The 21,765-nt window shown below is 44.7% G+C and overlaps 1 protein-coding gene across 2 annotated transcripts in view; it reads left to right on the top strand.

The window, feature by feature from the left end:
* The window catches only part of ZDBF2 (zinc finger DBF-type containing 2), a 166,243-nt gene that overhangs the window by 87,049 nt on the left and 57,429 nt on the right, over positions 1-21,765 (top strand). For both annotated transcript variants that reach the window (XM_086955320.1, XM_086955322.1), the window contains exon 3: positions 10,335-10,386. In XM_086955320.1, the coding sequence (XP_086811446.1) occupies positions 10,335-10,386 (52 nt within the window). The remainder of the gene's footprint in view (positions 1-10,334; positions 10,387-21,765) is intronic.

The following is a 21,765-nucleotide window of genomic DNA, read 5'->3' as shown; positions in this document are numbered from 1 at the left end:
GAGGACTCAGTATTGTTAGCCACAGCGGTATCCACTCTTCCTCGTATTGGGACGGGTTCAGGTGGTGTTGGTTCCGGTTTAATAGAGTTTTGTGCCACTTGAGTTTTTGTGAATTGTAAGGTTTTCTGCTTGAGTTTTTTTTTGTGCAGGTTTCTTAGTAACCATACTTGTTACTTTTGAGTGTGCCAATGGGGATACTGGTGATGCAGTTTCGGAAGCCTTATACTGAGGGGGTTGTGCTTCATTGGCTGTCGGAGACCCTGTGACAGTCGCTACTAAAGGGGAGGGGTTAGAATGTATTACCATCATCTTATTTGAGCTTTTTTGAGCCCGATTCCTTCCTTTCCTTTTGTTCTTTCTACGAGACTTAGAAGATTCCTGGGCGATTGTTGAAAAAGGTGTGACTGTGGTGGCAGTCATGATGGTTTGCTCAGTTACCAGCAGTCTGGTTGGTAATATTTCGGTTGAAGATGTAATGATGTTTGACCTCCGCTCGATTGGATGTTCAAATAGGGCCGTTGGTGTTATTGGGACATCTGAGGGTGAGTCGGAGGTTTGTGATGTTTGGGTTGGTAGAACTGCTGATTTTAGGTCACTTATTAGTGCCCCCAACATCGTTGGTAGAGATGATAGTTTATCTAAAATTTGATCACAAGATAGTGGTTGTGATAAAGTTGGTTGGGCCGCAAGGACGGCATCTTCACCCCTCCTTATGAGGCCATTTAGTTCTGAGATTTTCAAGTCAATTCCTGAGATTGAGTCAGCCATTGTCTGTAAAACACAAAGCTGTATGTCCATTTTTTGGGATTGGAATTCCAGGGCTGTAGCTGAGAGTTGCAGTGTGTTTAAGATTGTCGCCCAAATTGATTCGGGAACTGTTTTTCCTGGGCTGTGGCTTCTCTCGGATCTTGGCAAAGCATCGGCAGTGGGCTTCCATTCAGATGGGTGACGGTTATAGGTAGGCACTAGTTCTTCCCACTACTGTGCAGCTATAGAAGACATGTCATTGTCATTGTCTGGGAAGTTTTTTGTGGGCAGGGAATCATTGTTCAATAATAAGGTACCGCCCTGGGTGGCCCCTTGCACTGTAGGCTTATTGATCGCCGTTATTTGTTTGGTGGTGCTACTGAGGATTAACTGGAGTGACTTGGATGGAGCCGGGGAGGTGATTAGCGTTGGCGGTAGTTTGGTACCGCATTGTTGCTCTTCAATTTCTAATGGTGGTTTTACTCGAATGGCTCTGATTTCTTTTGTTGGGTTTGGAGAACTGCTAACTGGTTGGGGCGATGGTAGAATTTCCCTTTCATCCTCTTTATGTATCAAAGCCTTGATTTCCATTGTAGCGTCTTGTTTACCGAGGTGATGGGGGCTGGTCTTGCTAGGGTGGGTCTCACTCTGCTGTACTGGATGTGAGTCAGCCGCTGTGTTTGGAAACCTGGCCTCAGTTGGTATACTCCAGTCTTTTTCGGAGGTTTGACTTGCGGACGTCAGTCCCCACGTGTTGGAGGGGGTTGATTTGTGGTCTTCCTGAGGGATGGATGCAGCTGCTCTTCTTGTTTTCGGCGAAGTTGTTGTGGGGAGGACAGTCGCTATCTCATGAGTGGGTTGACGCAGAATTTCCACTGGGGTGGGTAAGCCTATTTGGCTGCTGTTCATGCGACTGGAGTCGAGCTCGTCTTTTAAAAGTGGAGATTGAAGACCTCTGATGTTCCCAGTCATAGAGAATATAGCTGTTCCAGGGTCTTTAAGAAAGGCGAACTATGTGTAAATCTTAGGTTGATGTGAACATATTCTTTTCTTCGCCAGGGTGCCGTCGATCGTTACAAGATTAACTGGATCCGTTGATAAAGATTTTTTCATTTGAGGTACTTGAGATAGTCCGAACTCTGCCTGTCTTTGTGGTTGATGTTGTTGTGGTAGCTGGAGGGCAGTAATTAGGGAAGGTGAAGCAGCTGGGACCTTGACTTGACCGTTAATGTTTAGCGGTTGAGTTGGGGGCAACTTAGTTGTTTCCATTACTGTAAGGGGTGAGACCTCTATATTATTTGTGTTTGTATTTTCTTGGTCGTTTGTACTTGAACCGGGTTTCTTGGGATTATTCGGATTTGTTGGGAGTGTTGGCTCAAGTTTTCCCAGTTTTCTTTTCCGCGATCTCAGAGTAGAGTTAGGTTTAGGTTGTTGCCTGATCAAGCCAGATCTCATTGCGCTCCCTTTTAGTTTGGCCTTAGTACGATTTAATATTTCAGTAGCTAACAAGATTGCGGAGTGGACTCGTGAGGGGCGGGCCTCTCCCCCTGTGCCCAAGCTCTGCCTCTGGTCTCAGTGTGATAAATGAGAAAAGATTGTTGTGAGCTTTCGGTTCTAAAAGAGGAGATTAGCCCTGTGGACCTGCTCCCCCTTCCTCTAGACCTCCAGTCCTGGGTATGGTTGTAGGTATGGTTGCGGGTGTAGCTTCTAGTGTGTTTGCGGCGGTCCAGATGAACCCGGTGCTCAATGCCAATATTGCGGCTCGCGGCTTGCTCTCCCCGCTGCCTCCTGGGAATGACCTTCACCCCCCTGCTCTCAGGGGCGGGGTACAAACGGCTGCATACAACCACGGTGCCAGTTCCGACCTGAAGTAAAGACCGGATGAGGACCGGTGCAGGGGCAGGAGCGGGGCGAGGGGTTGGGAGCAGGGGAAGACGCTTACTCACTCATGCTTGATTGCTGCTGCACCACCGTCGTCGCTCCTCAGCTTACTTGACTCAGGTGCTGCACACTGCCAAAAGCCTTTGCCCACGCCGGTAAGCTGGAGAGCGGTGCTGGAGCCCTCCAACAGCCTTACGGCCCCAATCTAAGGCCACGGGGGGCCACTGGAGCAGCTTCAGTCAAGGGCGGGCGGGCGGTTCAGGTATTTTGCGGCGTGGAGTAGGTAGCCTCTTAGACTTCGTCCCGCTCTGGTCCGTCCCCCCTACCTCCACTGACGCTGCTGCGGCTTGGCCGGTGTGGAGGACGGGGCTGAAATCCCGGAGCCCGGCAGGACTAGAGGACTGGAGTCGACAGTGGCAGTGGCAGTGGCGTTCTCAGCCCCCTGCTCGGACCCCGCTCGCCAGCTGCTGCGTGGCCGGTACCGCAGGGAAAACGGTAGGCAGGCGGCGGAGGTGGAGGCGGAGGTGACTCGACGGGAAGGTCGGCCAGCACACAACACACCACGACCCACAGCCCGCGGTCCGCTACAGCAACTGCTTCTGCTTCTGCCTCTCTCGCTCCACCTCGGTACTCCACAAAACACGGACTGCACTCTGGATCCAACAGTACGCTGACTTGGATACCAGAACAAACTAGCATAGGGAAACTGTAGCAGCCACCCTCACATGTGCCGAAGCCAGACCCTCATGCACAGCCCGTATTAGTCCTAGTTTGTGATCACTGTTTGGTGTTACTCTATCCCCCACACCTGGAATCTGAACGTATGGAATGTTACGCTCATCTACTTTGTAGGAGTACTTAAGCGAAAAAGATTTTGGTTTGTGTCATTGCATGCAGCATTGATGGCCACCTGATGTCTGTATGTTCTCGCACTTGACTGAGTTATCACAGCAACTGTGGCAGTGCGAAAATTCAACTTTGCGGCCTCAACGGCCAATGAATTCCCTGCAACGCGCACGCCAACACATTTATTACTCAATGTATGAATGACATAAGCTCGTGGCAAGCATTCTTTCAGCTTTTCCACGTATTCCCAAAGCAACTTGTGCTTCACTATGCAGCCTTTTGAATGCCTGAATCCATTATGACTCCAATAATGAAGATACTCATCATATGACTGTACGCAGTAATAAGAATCACACACAGTGAGTGTGGAGATTCCAGCATCTGTATTCTGTAGCGCTAGTATTAGAGCCTTAAAGTCTGCCAGCTGTGCCATGCAATCACCTAGTGACTGCATGTAGGTTTTTTCAGGATGGAAGGTTCTTTCATGCATACGGCCTTTTATGACTGCACATGCAGCTGAATATTGCTGTTTTGACCCTATGGCAGGTGTGCAGAACCATCAGTGTAAATGATGTAGTCATGGTGATCTAGAGGCATAATTTCATTAGGTAGAGGATATTCTTGCTCGTACTAGAGAAATGCTTGTGCTTGCAATGTAGAGTCAAATCTGTAGTCTATATCTGTTGAAGTGAGGGAGTTTGCCCATTGTATCCATCTTGGATCCATCAGCTTTTGCGTTCGGAACGCTAGCTCTTGTAATCGCCTCTAAAGTCGTTACCGTGGTCATGACAATAATTTGTTTTCCTTGTGCCAGGGTAATCTCTCTCTCACTAGAGCCATCTGGACCGCTGTCAGTATTTTTTCTGTTGGTGCAAAGCGCATTTTAGCATTTGTATAGAGATGCGATTTATATTCAGTCGGTACGGTCACCTTCATTGAACGTGACATTTGTATACCCTGATGTACCCGGGATTACACGCACCATCAGGTTTGTAGTATTTACACGTGTGTGTAAGTATCTGCTGAAGGCTATCATATCTGCTTGTACGGAAAGTAGAATTTCCGTGTGGTCTTGCGTCCAATGTGTAAGGTTGTAGAATGGTTTTATCCGTTCTGCGTAATCCGAAACGTTCTGCTGAAATTTAGAAGTCCTAATTTGGATTGCAATTTTTTTGTTGGAGCGACACATGTCTTTCTAAAAAAAAAAAAAAAAAATCGTTCACCAGTCTCTTGCCAGCTCCTATCCCAAAGATAAGACACTGAGGTGAGCATTTTTTTTTATGGACTTTATTGCCCTTGTGAGCAAAGCCAAAATGATGTGGTCATTTCTGGTCAAGTGCTCCATCAGGTCATCGTCTGTTAAGTATATATCATTGACATCTGACAATGTCTGATCATCAAAAGTCTCAAGTAATTCTGTGATTCTGGCTGGAAACAGCTCAGGCTGTTCTAATACCCCTGGGGTAAACAGCAGAATTGTTTTTAGAGCATAGTGCCGGGAATGCGGTCAAATATTTGCTTCCAGACACTATATGTTGGCAGAAGAATCCATTCGAGATATCAAGTGTTCGTGTTTTTTCCACCCAATGTTATTCATTAGTGCGGCACTGTGTGCATTTTGTACTGCGAATGTGCAAGTAGCTGTGTTCAAATACCTGTAATCTAATACTAAACGGTACGATTGATCTGGTTACATATCGGAAACAGAGGATTTTTCATTGAAGAGGTGCAACTTATTTTTTTATTTTTTTTCAACTTTCACTCACACTTTGTTATTCAAGTTGTCTTAGGGTTTCACTAACTCGTTTTGCTTCATTTATTTATAGGTTATTGTATGGTTGTGGGGCTATCCTCAATGGTATGCCATGATAAGGTGAACCATCATCCCACCCCACATGGTTGCGGTATAATGCAGGAGCTAGCGCTAAAGCCCACTCCCTGGTATATGAATGTTTAATTGATCCTGGAAAGTGGTCGGAGAAAGACAGTAAAATTACAGTTTCTCTTTTTGAGCAATCCATTACGAAGTCAGGTGATCGGTCTTTCTCGGCCAGCAAAATGTCATACCCTGAATTAATTCCGCCCAAAAGATGACATTAATTAATTTGATAACATCCTCTTCCAACCGTATCATTACTCCCTATAACTGATTTAGGACGCTTACCCTAGTACCAGATGTTTCCACCATAGCATACTCACTCAGTGCTACTCCCACCAGACAATCTGTCAGGTTCTGGCGAACTGTTGTGACTTCTGCTGTGCTGTCCAGCATTGTCAATGCCCACTCCCTGTTCAGAAGCCAAGTCCTCAAAATCCGGGCCATGCCTGACTTTTAGTGTGGCTACCTTCTTCTTTTTAAATTGAGGTTCTGATATTTTGGGTTTATCTACCTGTTTAATGATGTAATTAGGTGTGTTGTGAGTCCTTTCTTTGTTTCAAGTGCCCTTCCCATCTCTGCTCTGACCATTCTCCTCTCTCCGAGCTTCTGGCGGATGTATCCTGAAAGGAACAAGAGGAACGTGTATCAGTATCCTGATACCTGTCAGCTGGTTTAACATTTTCACGGTTACGTAAGTTGTAATATTTTTGGGTAGATTCTTGTGTAGGTGACCCCCCCCCCCCCCCCCCCCCCCCCAAGATTGAGTTTTTTTCGAGTTTTCTTGTTGTCCCACTTCTTCTTTGTGGAAGAGTCAGGTGCTTGCTTAGTTATCCATTTTAGAATTACTCTTTACCTGTGGTTTCCCTTGTCTGGCTCCCAAATTATCTTGACCCAGCGTAGCATAGGCTTTGTTAATAATTTTAGGCAATTGGCTCTCCTGTTGTGCAGGAGGCAATTCCCTTAGGTGTTGGCATTATGGCAACGTGGCTGCTCCCCTTTTATGTTACTCAACATTATGGTGGGTACTTTCGCAAAATTGCCCATCAGTTTCCTCCCTAAGTCTAGGGCCAGTGCTGCCTGTGCTCATTCTGTACTTGTTTGAAGACCTCGGGTAAAACCGCCAGAGAAGGGGCACTATGTGTTCTGGTATATCCTGTAGCAAAGACTGTACCCCAATTGTCACAATCTTCTACCGGGGGAGTCATGTCATCCCCATTGGCAAGCAAATTGTTAATATCCTAGGCTCATTTGGGGAAATACTGCTTCAAGCTGGTTTATTTTTTGTCTAGGTCAAAATGCAATTTCTTCCCTATTAGTGGGTATTTTTACCATTACAGCATTTAATGTTTGAGAGCTAATGCCTGATGTAACTAACTGTGGTGCTACAACTTGATTAGTCCACGCAGGAGCAGGTGTTAATGTTCGCATTAAAAATTGTGTAGGTCTTCTGTATAATGTTACTACATTATACTTTAATACCCGTTTCTGGCCTGCGGTCAGATGAACAGCATTTGAATGTAGTGTGTAACTTGATAGGAATAGCCATGTCGCCCCCTCATTGCTGAGCGAGCGAATTCTCATGTTGTGTATACTATGGGGAAGGGCACCTTTTAACCAATTGGTATGTTCTTGGTAAGTTAGAGGAATTTCTACCTCCTCATATGGAGTGTATTCGTTTGGTATTTCGCCTCATTCATATTTGTGAACTAGCAGTGTAGCATCATCTACAGCTGGGAATTTAACCCATGAGTAAAATACCTACACCCTAAATGCTTTATGTGCCTCTATCACGAGGGTAACTTCCCCACCGCCTAGTGTGAGGCCATGTTGAAGTATTTTGGAGAAACTGCATGTCTGCAATTCATGGAAATATTCTGTGCCCTGTTTTGTAAGAAATGTATTACAGAGTTCGGCTAACACAGAGGGAACACTATCCTTTCAAGCTTGAATTCACCAATGGCCAGTTCATAATATATACCTACTCAGCCTAGGTGGATAGTCCCCACCACCATCTCTCAGGAAGAACGATTGAACTACTCAGTTGATCCATACAAAATACAAAACCACCCAACGTTGGTGGTGCCATGTCGTATACATTTCACTACTCGGTAGGAAATGTGCATTTGCAGGCAGCATGAACTTAAGGTGGTGCCAGACTTGTTCTTTATACCCTTGTAGGAAATGTTGGTCCTTGGAACAGCTAGCTCACAGTGCCACAGGTAGCCCCCCTAAACCGGAACAGGGTGCGAACAGTTCTGGCAACCACTGCACATGACAACTATGTACGCTAAGGAACCGTGGTGATGGACTTGAAACTTTTCGCTTAGTCACTTGTGATTTCTTTCACTCCGAGAAATATACAAAGAATACACGAAGGGGGTGTTTTTAATATTTATTGAACTGTAGAGATTCTTGCATTACAAAATATGAGTTGCTATGATTAATAGACCGAATCAGACAAAAGTTATGAGTTTCAACAAAGTGAACAAAACAAAGAGTTCTGCTGTCTTGATGAAACAGCTTATATATGCATACATATAAAAGATTATAACTATTGAGCATACTCCTACGATGCTAACCGTAACCTACGTGTCTAGGGTGTGAAAGTATGTTCTGCCAAGAAAATCCCCATCTGGATGACCTCACCACTTCTACCTGGTGGGTAATGGTGTACTTCCCCTTCTTGGTCACAAGCTGGACACCCTGCAACGAGATGTCCTTCATCTATTAGGTGAAAGCTTCAGTGTGCAGGGACCCAGCGAAGTCAGTAGAAGTGTCTCCTCTGATTATGTGAGGAAACAAAAAGGCTATATATAGAAAACGGCATCCTTGACTTGGCCGAGATTGTGATCAGGCTACCATTGTTTCTGTTCTACAGATAGCTGCTTCACCATATGGATGTAATAATAAACACATTTTTATCACACACTTGAGGGCATTGTACTTAATGCCAAAGCAGTGAGATAGTTTTCTCACAGTGTTCCGTATCTGCAAGGTCAGTGCTTCCAAGAATCTAGTCCAAGTGTCACAAATGCAAATGTGTGTCAAAAGTCGATATGGCAAAGAGGCCACGTTAGGTAAGGATTGTGTACATGTAAGAATGGCACAAATATCTACCTGCCCTGACTCTGCCACATGACACGTCATATAAGTGTGATGTGCAAAGCTGCCATCATGGCATCTCCATAGACTTTCGACTGAATACTCAGTTTGGCAAAGCCAAGTTTAAGATCATTTTTAAATTACCTCTATAGGTACAAACTACTATCACTCTTCTATATCTGTTGCTTTTATTTGTGGAAAGTGATCCATGCACGAAAGGAAACAGTTTGAATATAGGCATAAACACAAGTGACTAGTGACTTCTTTGCCACTGCTTGTATATGACATGCCCCGTATCCATTTTGACAGAGAGTTAAGTAATAAAAGAATGGAGGCCATAAGTAAAAAGTTTGGAATATACAACTGTGCATGAGTTCAGGATTTTTGATGAATTTTGTTGCTTTGGCAGGTTTTTCCCTTTCAGTATTCTTGAACATCATTTGTATAGGTGCTCAGTGAGCAGGCATGTAGAGATCACTTTGATTTTCCATGGACAATTTAAGGAGTATTTGGGGTCTACTTTTGGAGAAGCAAGAGCAAACCATGAGGCCATGAATAGTTTATGTGCCAAGAGTAGACAGGGCAATGGGGAGATTCTTGGTTTACTGTGTACATTGGCAGTAATGATAAAATGCAAGGAATTCTGGGTACTTTATATGATCCTGGAATACATACAATTGTCACAGGAGAAAAAACCCTGTTAACAATGTTTAGACAGTCTGCAGAAATAACAAATCCTTGGGTCAGATAAAAAAAATGTTTTCTGAATTGCTTTCTCCCTTAGATGTTCATGTCTACTTAGTGATTTAGTGACATCCCCCCTTTCCTCTCGGACCCCACACCTACCACCTGCGGAGTCCCCCAGGGCTCCTCCATCAGCCCGACGCTCTTCAACGTCTACATGGCTCCACTTGCACCCATCGTCAGAACCTACGGACTCAACATAGTGTCATATGCAGACGACACCCAGCTCATCCTCTCCCTATCCAACGAGCCCAACACCGCCAGACGCAACTTTCGAGAAGGCATGGAAGCCATCGCCAAATGGATGAAAAACAGCTGCCTAGAACTAAACACCAACAAAACAGAAGTACTCATCATGGGCTCAAACCCTGATGCCTGGAGCGACACCTGGTGGCCCACCGCCCTCGGAAACCCGTCAACCCCCACAGACCATGCACGCAACCTGGGAATCATCCTGGACTCCGAGCTCAAAATGGACCGCCAGATCAACTCTGTCTCATCTTCCTGCTTCCACACCCTCCGCCTCCTTCGTAAGACCTTCAAATGGATCCCCCCTCGAACACCGAAAGACAGTCACTCACGCCCTGGTCACCAGCAGACTCGACTACGCCAACGCACTCTACGCCGGAATAAACAAAAACCTCATCCGCAAGCTACAGAACATCCAGAACGCCGCCGCAAGACTGGTCCTCAACCTGCCAAAGGCCCTCCACGGCACTGGACCAGCATACCTGAACAGCTGACTCAAATTCCACGTACCCCGAAGGACCCTACGATCAGCCCAGCTTTCCTACGCAGTGGTCCCCCGCACTAGAAAGACCAGATCGGTAGGCCGCTCCTTCTCCTTCCTCGCGGCCAAAGCATGGAACGCCCTTCCGCTCCACCTCAGACAGGCAACATCGCTCCCCATCTTCGCAAGAAACCTCAAAACCTGGCTCTTCGACAGACCCCCTCCTTGATGGAATGGAACCTGCACCCCCCCCCCCCAGCGCCTTGAGACCCTTACGGGTGAGTAGTTGCGCTTTAACAAACCCCTGATTGATTGATTGACATCATAGTGAATAGTTGTTTCTAGTGGTTTCATTAAAAAGTGATTAAGTGTTGGCTTCTGACATGTCTTTTGTTTCTCTTTCAGGCCTTTGACATCACCAAGGCAGGTGACCTGTTTTATGACGCTCCATTAAAAGGTGAGCATAGGTTTTGCTTTGTTTTTGCTAGTTCACTACTTATTAAGTATACACTTGGAGAATAAGTGTTATGTTACTACATATTACTTCATATTACTTCCTTTCCGGTTTGATTACCAAAGCCGGTAAAATATCCAGCTGTAAACGCAATAAGGTAATTACTTGTTGCTGTGAGTTTTTTTGTAAACTGCTGGTCACGTTTTTGAAGCCTGGCTTTACTGAAATAGCCTTTCATTTTTCTGAGGTAGATACATTCATATCATTGTACTGCAGTATTGTTTTTGCAGCACTATGAAACCGTATACCTAGCAATAAAAGTGCCTCACAAAACAGCAATTTTATTATTATTATTATTATAAAGCTCCTCTTTTTTTCTAAAGGGCCACCTTCAAAGTACTGGCAAGCATATGTCGGTAGATTTGATGTTTCTTACCGACATATTCATCGCTTTCTGCCCATATAAAGTGTTCTTCTGGCCTTGGTGTTTAAGCATGTGGCGGAGAGCTGTCTTAACAGGCTTGTGTGGTGATTAGCTTTCATTGAAGGTGACTATCTTTCTACCAGATAAGTGTCCCTCATTCAGCACATATTCTGATCTCATATTTAATGGATTTGATGCATCCCCTCTTAGCTCTGACCTCTGTTTTTCTGTTCATGAAAAAAGATAATCGCAACTTTCCACAAGAACTGTTTGTGTGGATTAAACGCTAAGTAATTTACTGTAGTATTCCAATTGAGACAAATCAAATGTTTGTATACACAAAACTGTCATAAACAGTAACTGAAAATGTTTTTGTAGCGATTTATTTGGGAACTGATATGTTGGTTCCTTTTTGCACGCATCTAAATAATCTTTCTATCTCGATTGAACAATTTATTAGCTAACTTTTCAAATCCAACTAGACAAATTACCTTTCACCAAAAGAGGAAATACATCAAGATCTAAAGTGGTTTACTAAAGCGATGGGTTCCTTAAAAATAATGGAGAGTAGGTTGTAACATTTTGAAAAAACTCTATTGCAAAATCATTACAATTATCATAAATGCATATAATAGAAACCTCAAAACTGTTATTTCTCCAATATGCTATTTAGAAGATCTAAAGTGGTTTACTAAAGCGATGGGTTCCTTAAAAATAATGGAGAGTAGGTTGTAACATTTTGAAAAAACTCTATTGCAAAATCATTACAATTATCATAAATGCATATAATAGAAACCTCAAAACTGTTATTTCTCCAATATGCTATTTAGAAGACTCGTGCCCTTTCAAGGAACTCTGGAGATTGCAAGCCAAACTTTAAATTATTGACTTAAATCTAGCTCTCGCCTGTCCCAAGACCTTTGCAATCCAGTTTCTACTTAAGAACTCAAATAAATGTAGTTTATTCCGTGACTGTACTAGAAAGTGTCATAAAACTGATTTTGTCACGAACCAGGCATATAGGATACTGGGCTTATGAAGATTACACAGCATCACCAACAGCTCATCTCCAGTTCAGCCTCAGAAGACTATCCTTTAGAATCCCATACTCGCCCAGTTGTTCCATTACTTCTCTATTATTCTCAAAGAGACGCAGATGAAAGATTGACAGAACTACCATCAAACCATAACAGAAAAACTCCTATACAACTGGCACCTCTTGACTGAACAGTCCGTATTCATGATCCTGCGACAGAAAATCAAGTAAAACATTTCATTTGATTATTTCAAAGCAATTTCATATAATCGTTAATTTTAGCAAGAAAAAATATTTGTGTGCCTCATATTTTAAAAAACGCTGAGCCAAAACCCCCTCTCCCCCCCCCACCCCCCCACCCCCCATTTATATCAAGACAAGACCTCTATATCAAGGCAAGACCTCTATTGAACCCAGACAAAATTCGGGATGTCTATTAATGTACCCATTACAGGTGGTATGGCAGAAAACCAATTGCTGAATTTTAAACGAGCATTTTGAGGGTCAAGGGAAACAATACTGGCACCATACTGTAGTGTAGGGAGAAACGCACAAAGAGGAAGGGAATCTTGCACTCTCTGATCATAGAGAAACATAGAGAAACAAAGAAATGATAGACGATGATACCAGCCAGAGGTAGGCAATGGGCAAGGCTCTAACTCCCAGATGCATCAAAGTACTGTTTTGCGATTCCTAATTTGCGAAAATTACCGAATCGCAAATTAGGAATCTCAAAATGGTATGCATCATTTTTTTCGCATTTTTTTTGTGATTCAGTAAAAATCGCAATTTTTACCGAATCGCATAAAAAATGCGATTTTCAAATTGCGAATTCGCAATTCCAATTCATTCCTATGGGCTGAAATGCCCATAGGAATTAATGGGAATTGCGAATTCGCAATTTGAAATCGGAATTCAACAAAGCCTTTCAAGGGTGGAGAGGGGGTCCAAAGAACCCCCCCCTGCACCCATGAAATGCACTATTACATGTAAGTTACATACACACATGTCCTAAGGACATGTGTGTCTGTAACGTAACAGTTAAAAAAATGCATTTTTGTGCATTTTTAAACAATTTTGCAAATTACCACGAGGTTCAACTTCGTGGTAATTTGCAAATGCAATTTGTAAAATCGCAAATGTTTTGACAATGATGCATTGCATTTAAGGAATCGCAAGTTTGCGATTCCTTAAAAGCAATCGCATTTTTGGAATTCGCTAAAAATAGCGATTTTTCCAAAAATGCTTGATGCATCCCAAAAACCAATTTAGGAAGTGCAAACGGTCGATTTTTGCGATTCGCACCGTTTGCACTTCCTAAAAAGGTTGATGCATCTAGCCATAAGCCCCCTGTAAGTAAACAGAATGTATCTCAAGCAAAAACTATGCACGGTCTTAGGGAGACCTAAAGTATAGGGAATGAGAGAAGTGAGTTTAGAGTGAAACATAAACCTTTTGAAAACAGTGTGTTTGATGAAGAATAAAATATCTGCTAAATTATAAAAGAGCTAACCACAAATAAGTAAATGTGACACAATGACGAACGTTTTTTCAGATAAATCAGCACCATATGGCAACAGTCTTATACAAGCATTGAAAATGCAATAGGTCTCGCCCTCGTTTAAATTAAAGCAATTCCGTTTGTAATTAGGTGGCTTTTTAGCTTTGCTTTTATTATTGTTTTTCAAACTTTCATGTACATAACATGCATATGTATGCATATATGTATATGACTATGTATGCATGCATTTATATTTGTATTTATATAGATATGCAGAATATATATATGTTTATGTATGTATATATATATAATATATATTATATTATATACACATATATATACATGCATATGTATATATATATATGTGTGCGTGTAGAGAGAGGTAGAGAGGTTCCGCAGATGCGCGCTGGAAGGTTAGAACCTGATCGCTTTTAATAAACCTGTTAATTTGTTTGGGGGCAATTTTTAAACATTTCTGAACGGCTGAACTAATACGTACCTTGCGCATTGCACCTTAGGGCTTAGTTGGTTCCCGGTCCACCACGGTCTTCGCGGACCGATTGAGTGGAGGGACATAGCACCTCCCCTTGACAGCGTCACTTCCGGGGTTACCGGCATCAAAGGTGCAGGGCAGCCGGCCGCGCAGAGACAGCAGATGCACGCTGGAAGGTTAGACCCTGATCGCTTTTAATAAACCTGCTAATTTGTTTGGGGGCAATTTTTAAACATGCCTGAACAGCTGAACTAATCCATACCTTGCACATTGCACCTTGCGGCTTAGTTTGTCCCCCGTCCACCACGGTCTTAGTGGACCGATTGAGTGGAGGGACATAGCTCCTCCCCTTGGCAGTTTCACTTCCGCGGTTACCGGCCTTAAAGGTAGAAGGCTGCCTGCCGCGCCAAAGGCGCACCAAGGACAAACCCGTCTGCGCCCATCTGCGCTCGGACAGGGCTCAGGGCCGGTCACCCTGGTTCTTTCGCTCTAGGGAGGATATGCTATCCTAGAGCTATCCTCATGAATTTTAATCCTCTGAGGGAGGAGGCGAACTGCCCCAGATTTTTGCTCGATAGCTATCTTAAAGGTCAAGTAGCTTCCTGTTCTAACTGCTTGTCACCTCTCCCACAGATCACGTCTCGCAATGTCAAACTTCCGCTCACTCAGATCAGAAACAACCACAGCCAAAACGATGGCATGCTAAGTAAGCCGTCGCTAGATAACGTGGCAGGGATGGTGTTTGGCCCACTGGGTAATGCTGGTCTAAACTGCGGTCTGCCTAATGTAAGATCTCTATCTAAGCACTCACAGAAATACAACTACTGGTAGAGATCCATAACCTAGACTTTCTATTTATGAATGAGACCTGGACCACGGAAGGGCTGGAGATTGAGCTAGATCCAGCATGCCCAGTGGGATACAGGGCCTTTCATAAACCTAGATCTAGGGGTCGGGGAGGTGGGACTGGAATTATCTTTAAAGAAACTCTGAATATCTCCCCACTAGACATTGATGAAGTCACTTGTGCGGAGTTTCTAGGAATCTCGGTTGAAGATCAGACAGGACAGTCCCTTACGGGTATGATCTGCTACAGGCCACTGAGGTAATCAATGCACAACAACAGCAAGAACTGATCAATGTATTCAGTAACATGGCCCTTACCCATACCAGATTCATGGTCCTGGGAGATTTCAATTTGTGTGCTAATGGAAGGATGGACACAGCATTTAATAACCTCACTCAGTCCTGTGCAAACCTAAACCTGAGACAATGGGTGATTGAACCGACGCATATAGAAGGCGACTTCTTAGACATGATATTCGCTGAGGAAGGCCTTATCACCATGGGGAAAATCCTGCTGGTGGGATGGACGACCACCACCTGGTCAACTTTAGCATGCAAACTATAAGTCAGATGAGGCCGGTAAATGGGCAAGAAAGGACCTTCCGTGGTAGGTACTGGAAAGGAATACTGAGAAAGGCAAAAACGGACCCTCTATTCCAGATAGGAACTTTGTTTAATTTTGAGAAACAAGTCACAGAAAACTATACATCTCTCTGCGTGCAGCTAACTAAGAAGATTGACCAACTTGCTCCGCTAAAAGACATTTGGAAAAGAGGGAGTCCCTCAGCCCCGTGGTACATGGAAAATCTCCGGAATCTGATATTGGCCTGCAAAATGGCTGAAAAACAGTGGAGGAAGAACTATTGGGAAAAAGATAAAGCCAGTTAGAGGCTCACTCTAATAAAATATAAAAAAGAAATAGCCACAGCGAAAGCAGAATATTTTGCTTCAGCCATCCTCAAAAGTTCTAACAAATCCAGGGATATCTTCAGGATAGTAAGAGACATGACCCACCCTGACTGTACTAACAGTAACATTAAACCTACTCATGAGTTGTGTGATGGATTGAATCTCTTTTTCCAAGAAAAAAATAATATGATCATGGACGGTCTGAAGGATGTGACCCCATCTGGTCTGCTAAACCAGAAAAATTTGGAGATTTGTGATAACTGGGACAGGAACTCTAACCTGGCCATCCCTAGGGTTACCATGGATGTTTTCCCGATACCCTTGGAAGAGGATTTCACCCGAGTGGCTCTAGGAATTTCCTCAGGGTCGCCCTAGGAATTTCCTCAGGGTCACCCTTGGATCCTATCCCCCACAAGATAATGAAAGAACTCGGATCAGAGTTTTACCCCATTTTACATCAACTGTGCTTCAAATCGGTCAACAATGGAGTGGTACTGTCCAGTTGGAAGCAGGCCATTATTACGCCGCTCGTGAAAAAACCCAGGTTGCTACAAGAATTATAGGCCAATCTCGCTCTTACCTTACCTGATCAAGATCGTGGAATGTTTGGTTAGTAGGGCGTTGTCCCTCTTCTTGGAGACAAACAACAAACTAGAAGAGGAGCAATTTGGGTTTAGACCTGGTCCCGGAACGGAGACAGCCTTGGTGACAATCTCCGAATGTGGGCAGACAGGGGTCAATCGGCAACTCTTATATTGCTAGACCTCTCCGCCGCATTCGACACGGTCAACCATGATATTCTTTTCGCAAGGCTGGAATCCCTAGGAGTGACAGGTGTGGCACTGAGATGGATGCACTCCTATCTATCTGACAGATGGCAAGCAGTAGCGCTCCCTCCGTATCAATTGGAATTTATAAAAAATGAATATGGGGGACCACAGGGGTCTTCAATCAGCCCTATTCTGTTTAATGTGTATATGCGACCACTGCTGGGGATCATTAAACGCATAGCATCAGTGTGATCAACTACGCTGATGATACCCAGCTCATAGTGTCCCTGGATGGCGCCCAACCCGAATTATTGGAAAGCTTTCACGCCTGTATGTTTGAAATGGTGAAATGGCTGAAGGGCAACTCGCTTCAATTTAATAGCGAGAAAACAGAGATTTTATACTGTAAGATGGGAAAGATCTCCCGAGGATTGCCAACTGATATCTACCCAATAACTACAGATGGCTCGCCGACACCAGTGAGCACAGTACGCAATCTGGGGGTCAGTTTTAATGAGAAACTGAATTTGGAGTCCCACGTTAACAAATTAGTCGGAGGATGCTACACTCTCCTTCGAGGACTGCGAAAGTGCTACCATTGCTGTCGGTCCAGGCAAGAACCACAGTAGTCAGGAGCATTATATTGAACCACCTGGATTACTGTATTGCCCTGCTTTTAAAATCCCCTGGATATCTGATTGCTAGACTTCAGAGCATCCAGACAGCAGCAGCTAAGCTTGCACTTACTTGAGCACACCGCTCTTTGACAACACAAGCACTAGCGGAGCTGCATTGGCTCCCAGTGACTCAAAGGATTTTGTTTAAATCCTTATGCGTAGCATTTAAAGCACTTCATGAACAAGGGCCTAAGTTGCTCCAAGACAGATTCCAATGGTACGTACCTACACGTAACCTTCGCTCTTCTTCTGCCTACCTTGCCAGGATTCCCAGGATAAAGACAGCAACCCTGGGGGGGAAGAGCTTTTAGTGTGGCGGCTGCCCGCCTCTGGAACCGCCTCCCACTGGAAATCAGGAGCACTCAGAATTTAATGATGTTCCGTCAGAGAGTCAAGACGTGGCTCTTCTCAAAAGCTGATTCCTGAGTTAGTGATTTCTTATAGTAGCTGCTCTCATTTAGATCAGCTGCCCATTTTACCGGTTCTCTTTTGGTGTGTTAGCGCCAGGATGCCCGCAGGGTTACAGTGCGCTCTACAAATGGTAAAAATAAAATCAATAAATAAGTTCCAGAGTGATACAAACCCTCAGATTCTCACTGAAGCAGACAGAGCTTGGCAGGTGAGACCCAAAAGTGTCATATCATCAGTGCTTTAAATGGGCCAGTGCTCGCTGTTAGAGTACCAGCACTGTTTCATTTTTTCCCCTTCAGTACTAGAACGTCCCCTCGGACAAGGAGAGTACCGGGACTCATAGTCGGGGTCAGAGTGGTAAACTGGGCATTCGGGTTGTGGGTGATGAGTTTGTTGCTTGGTGCCTATCTGTGAGCTGTTCTCTTTTTGGTGCAGTGGTGCCAGTTTTGAAAGTGTTCCTGTTGAGCGGTGTTGTCCGGCGTCGTCAGTAGCTCCGTGGGGTCCAATCACCCTCTCTAAAGCTTGCAGCAGGGCCAGACGGATTCTTGTAACTTCCTACCTCTGAGCAGATCTGGCCGCAGACTCGTCAGTCCCATGCTGGGCCGGTCCAATTAGTCTTGGAGGCTGACCTGTGACCGGAGTGAGAAGGACCATCGGAGCCCAGCTGTGAAGAGACATTTCCACCCCCTCGCCCTACTGTAAGAGGCCAGTGCCGGCTTAATCTGAGCCCCTCTCCTGCCCGAAGGATGCACGAGAGGAGTGCGTTGGGAGCCTCACTGGAGGCCTGGTTGAGGGGGGCTATTTCACACCCTCACCCCCTTGAAGAAGAGGGCATTGCACTGCCCAGTCAGGCTCGCTGCATATGCACGATTCCTGATGTGGTCATCCTACGAGCCCACAGACCTTGTGACTGTCGGAGGAGAAGGCAAGGAGGGAGAAAAAGAAGACCGAATTTAACGAGGGCAGAGAAAAGGGTGGAGGTGAGGCTGAAGAGGCGATAGAGAGGAGCTGCGGTATAGATAGGGATAGGAGGGATGAAAAGACAGACCGTGCAATGAAAACAGTAAGACCCAGAAAAAGACCTGAAGACCTGAAGAGCGAAGATTAGAAAGCAAAAGTGCTGGATGGAGAGGCAGTACAATCAGGGCTTTAAGTGGGCCGGGTCCGAGCACCAGCAGTTTTTTTCTGGGGGCCTCGAAACGGGTCTCTATCGGGCTCTGTTTTGAGCCCTGACACAGGCAGCCCGTTTTGTTTCCCCGGACTGCAATGACCGCTGTTTGCTGTCACTGCAGTCCGGAAAAAAGTGCCATGGCTCAAAACAAAGCCTGATATACACCCGTTTCGAGACAGCACCAGGCACATGGATGTGCGCTGCTCACACTGCTCACTTCTCAGTAGTAGAGAAGTTACAGCATGACGTCATGCCAGGGGAGCGTTGTGGGGGAAGGGAAATCCTTTAAGAGTCATTTTCTTTCTGGATTTCCATTCTCTTTCTGAAACTCAGGAGCAGCAACATTGTGGTAGGGTCACCAAGGATTTAATTGGAAGCTTTGTCAATGTTATATACAAGTTATAGTTGCAGCTTATTTATCTTCTGCAAGTAATAACCATTGACAAAGCCAATATTACTTACTTATTGTAGGTATGATGGTACTTGTATCAAATATCTGGATGCAATGACGGAAATAGCCAATTACAAGTTGGGCGCACTATGCTAAGCACAGATTTTTTGCGTAAGTTTTTTCATCCCACTTAAAGCCCTGAGTACAATTATGCTAAAGGAAGGGACCATAGAAACTCTGGGAGGAACCAAAGTGAATGAATAAGTGTTCGAGAGATTAGAGATGATGGAAAGGGCAAATTGAAGGATGAGAAGTAGAGAGATAACGGTTGTTTGAGAAGGAGAGAATTCTATGTGTTCATGTGCATAAAACAAGTAGCCTGAGACTGGAGCGTTTTTTAGGTCTCACGACCTATCAATGCGCGCAAGCGCATTGAGCGGAGCGAGAATTCATGTCCTCGAAATCCTCGTCAAACCAAGGGCTTCTTGCGCTGCGGTTTTCATTAAGTTCACGTGAATCACGTGACCAAACAAGCACGCGCATTCACTGCCGCACAGCACATCGAAGGGCTTCGCCCAGCGTGCGCTCAGCGGCTTCTCCTCCCCTATTCACAGCCCACTCACCCCGGCCTTGTTAATGTTACTAAGTAATGGAAAAGTTCCCCCTATACCACTTTTGATGCAACCTTGATTAACTCCGTCTGCTTCACACAGTGGACGTGCAAACATGACTACCGTCCGTGTTTAGGCTGTCGGGGTTTACAAACACACTTAGTATTTATTGCTGGGGGTATCTATGGTGCACATCTACCACCAAGGGGCAGCGGGGCAGTCTGTGTCACAGGGGTCACATCCCAGTGTGCGCAGGTTAGAGAAACACACACTGACTGATGTTTATTTACACCGGACTCTGCAGGAAGGCTAGAGTGCACGTGCACACAACGACGCCTCGTCTGGGGTAATAGGCGCTATGTAAATGCAAATTAAACAGAAAAATGGCAAATGGCAAAATGCGTGTTTTGGTCTGCTGCATCTGTGCTGAAACGTCTTTACAGGCAGGTAACGTGAGCCCCGAGTCAGAAACTAATGGTCGAATTATTAGAAACAGGGAAGAGAAAGCGAGATGAAGGGGTAAAGATAGAGAGCGCTTTACCATTGTTGTGAACCTTACATAACCAGCAGTCTCAATTGCCACATGCCATATTCAAATTTCATTTATTGAATACATTGTTAACCAACTTTGTTCTTTAAAATACCCTAAAACTTCTGTCTGAAAATATGTTTTCAAGTGAATTCGATGTTTGGTAAACGCTCATGCTATTTTTAATGGTGGTCACAATGATTTAGTTCTACTGCAAGTCTCCAGACAGTGAGCCCCAGCCCCCTCAGTGCGCCGGTCTGCCCTGTTTGAGATTCAGATGCACAGCACAGACGTGGCCAAGCCAGGCCCCACTTCCGCCTCTGTTGCTTTGTTCTTTGGCAGGTCTGAGCCAGAGCTGTTTTCCAGGCAGTTAGCCTTTTGGCTGACTTTTTCCTCTTTGGTGGAAAGAAATGCTGAAATGTGATTTTGTACTGTTTGCAGTCCCTCCAAGACGTATTCATTGCAGCAGAGTGTAGCCAAAGGACATCACTATGTTCCATTATGTGTTTGTTCTAATGCTTTTCTCTGATTAGGAGCAAATAACATAATTGGGTCATGATATAGTGCTTGCTAGTTAGATGTGCGCTTTGTAGCGCTGTACATAGCATGTGACCCCACCCAGTGGTATTCAGTTTACTGCAGTGCTTTAAATGGGCCGTTTCTGCCTGGTACGGAGTACTGGTACTATTTTTTTTAGTTTAGGAGGGAGAGTACGGGCACTTCTCTAGAGGGGCGTAATACTTTTCATTGAAGAGTACTGGCACTTCTCAAGAGAGATGTAATACTTTTAATTGCAGAGTAGCAGCACTTCTCAGAAACAAGCAGGTACTCTGGCACAGAGTACCTGCACTTCTATTTTTTCATTTTCAAGTACTGGTTCACTGGCACTGAAGGCTTTGTTGAGAGATCCGTTTATGTTTACAAGTGGGTCTGCACAGGCAGTGCTGAACCGGATTAGCCATCCTAAGTTTATTATAGTTGTAGTATTTATAGCATTAGTTACAATTGCTGAAGAGAAGTGCTGGTACTCGATGCCGTCGCCTACCTGCTTCCAACTGAGAAGTCCAGTATCCTCATGACAGTAATGCCTCCATGTTGAGAAGGGCTGACACTCATCTAGTCAAAAACATATAAGTGCATTTAATCAGATCTCAACAGTACCTGCTCCTTTAAAGTGCAGGTAAGAAAGCTGTGGGAGCTTGTCCAGTGGAACAGCACTTGTGTAGGGCAGCCAGCTTAGAAGTAGGGGGCATAGCTACCTTTGTTGCAGCAGGTCCAGTGGCACTGGGGCCGGGACTCCTTTGAGCACTTCCAGTGCTGTATTTTACTACCCTTGTAGCAGTCATGATGGCCATTTTCATTGCTTGCACCAGAACCCACGGCATTCTTGCTACCGTACTGCATAGAAGACTGGCCTTCCCATGATGCACCTCCAAGCCTCCCGAGCTTTGACTTTACCAGAGGGTGTTCCTACTCCTGGGTTGGATGACGTCTGACTGCTTTTTTTCTATATTTAGGAGAGCACTTAGAATTCGGCAGAAACTAAGATCCAAACCAAAGTGCTCTAAGATAACTGTCTAGAGTGGTTCATTGTGGAAATGGTGTATCCTTCT

This window comes from Lissotriton vulgaris, chromosome 2_1, assembly GCF_964263255.1.
Source record: "Lissotriton vulgaris chromosome 2_1, aLisVul1.2, whole genome shotgun sequence".
In the NCBI taxonomy this organism is placed as follows: domain Eukaryota; kingdom Metazoa; phylum Chordata; class Amphibia; order Caudata; family Salamandridae; genus Lissotriton; species Lissotriton vulgaris.
This window is presented reverse-complemented; position numbering and strand designations above follow the sequence as displayed.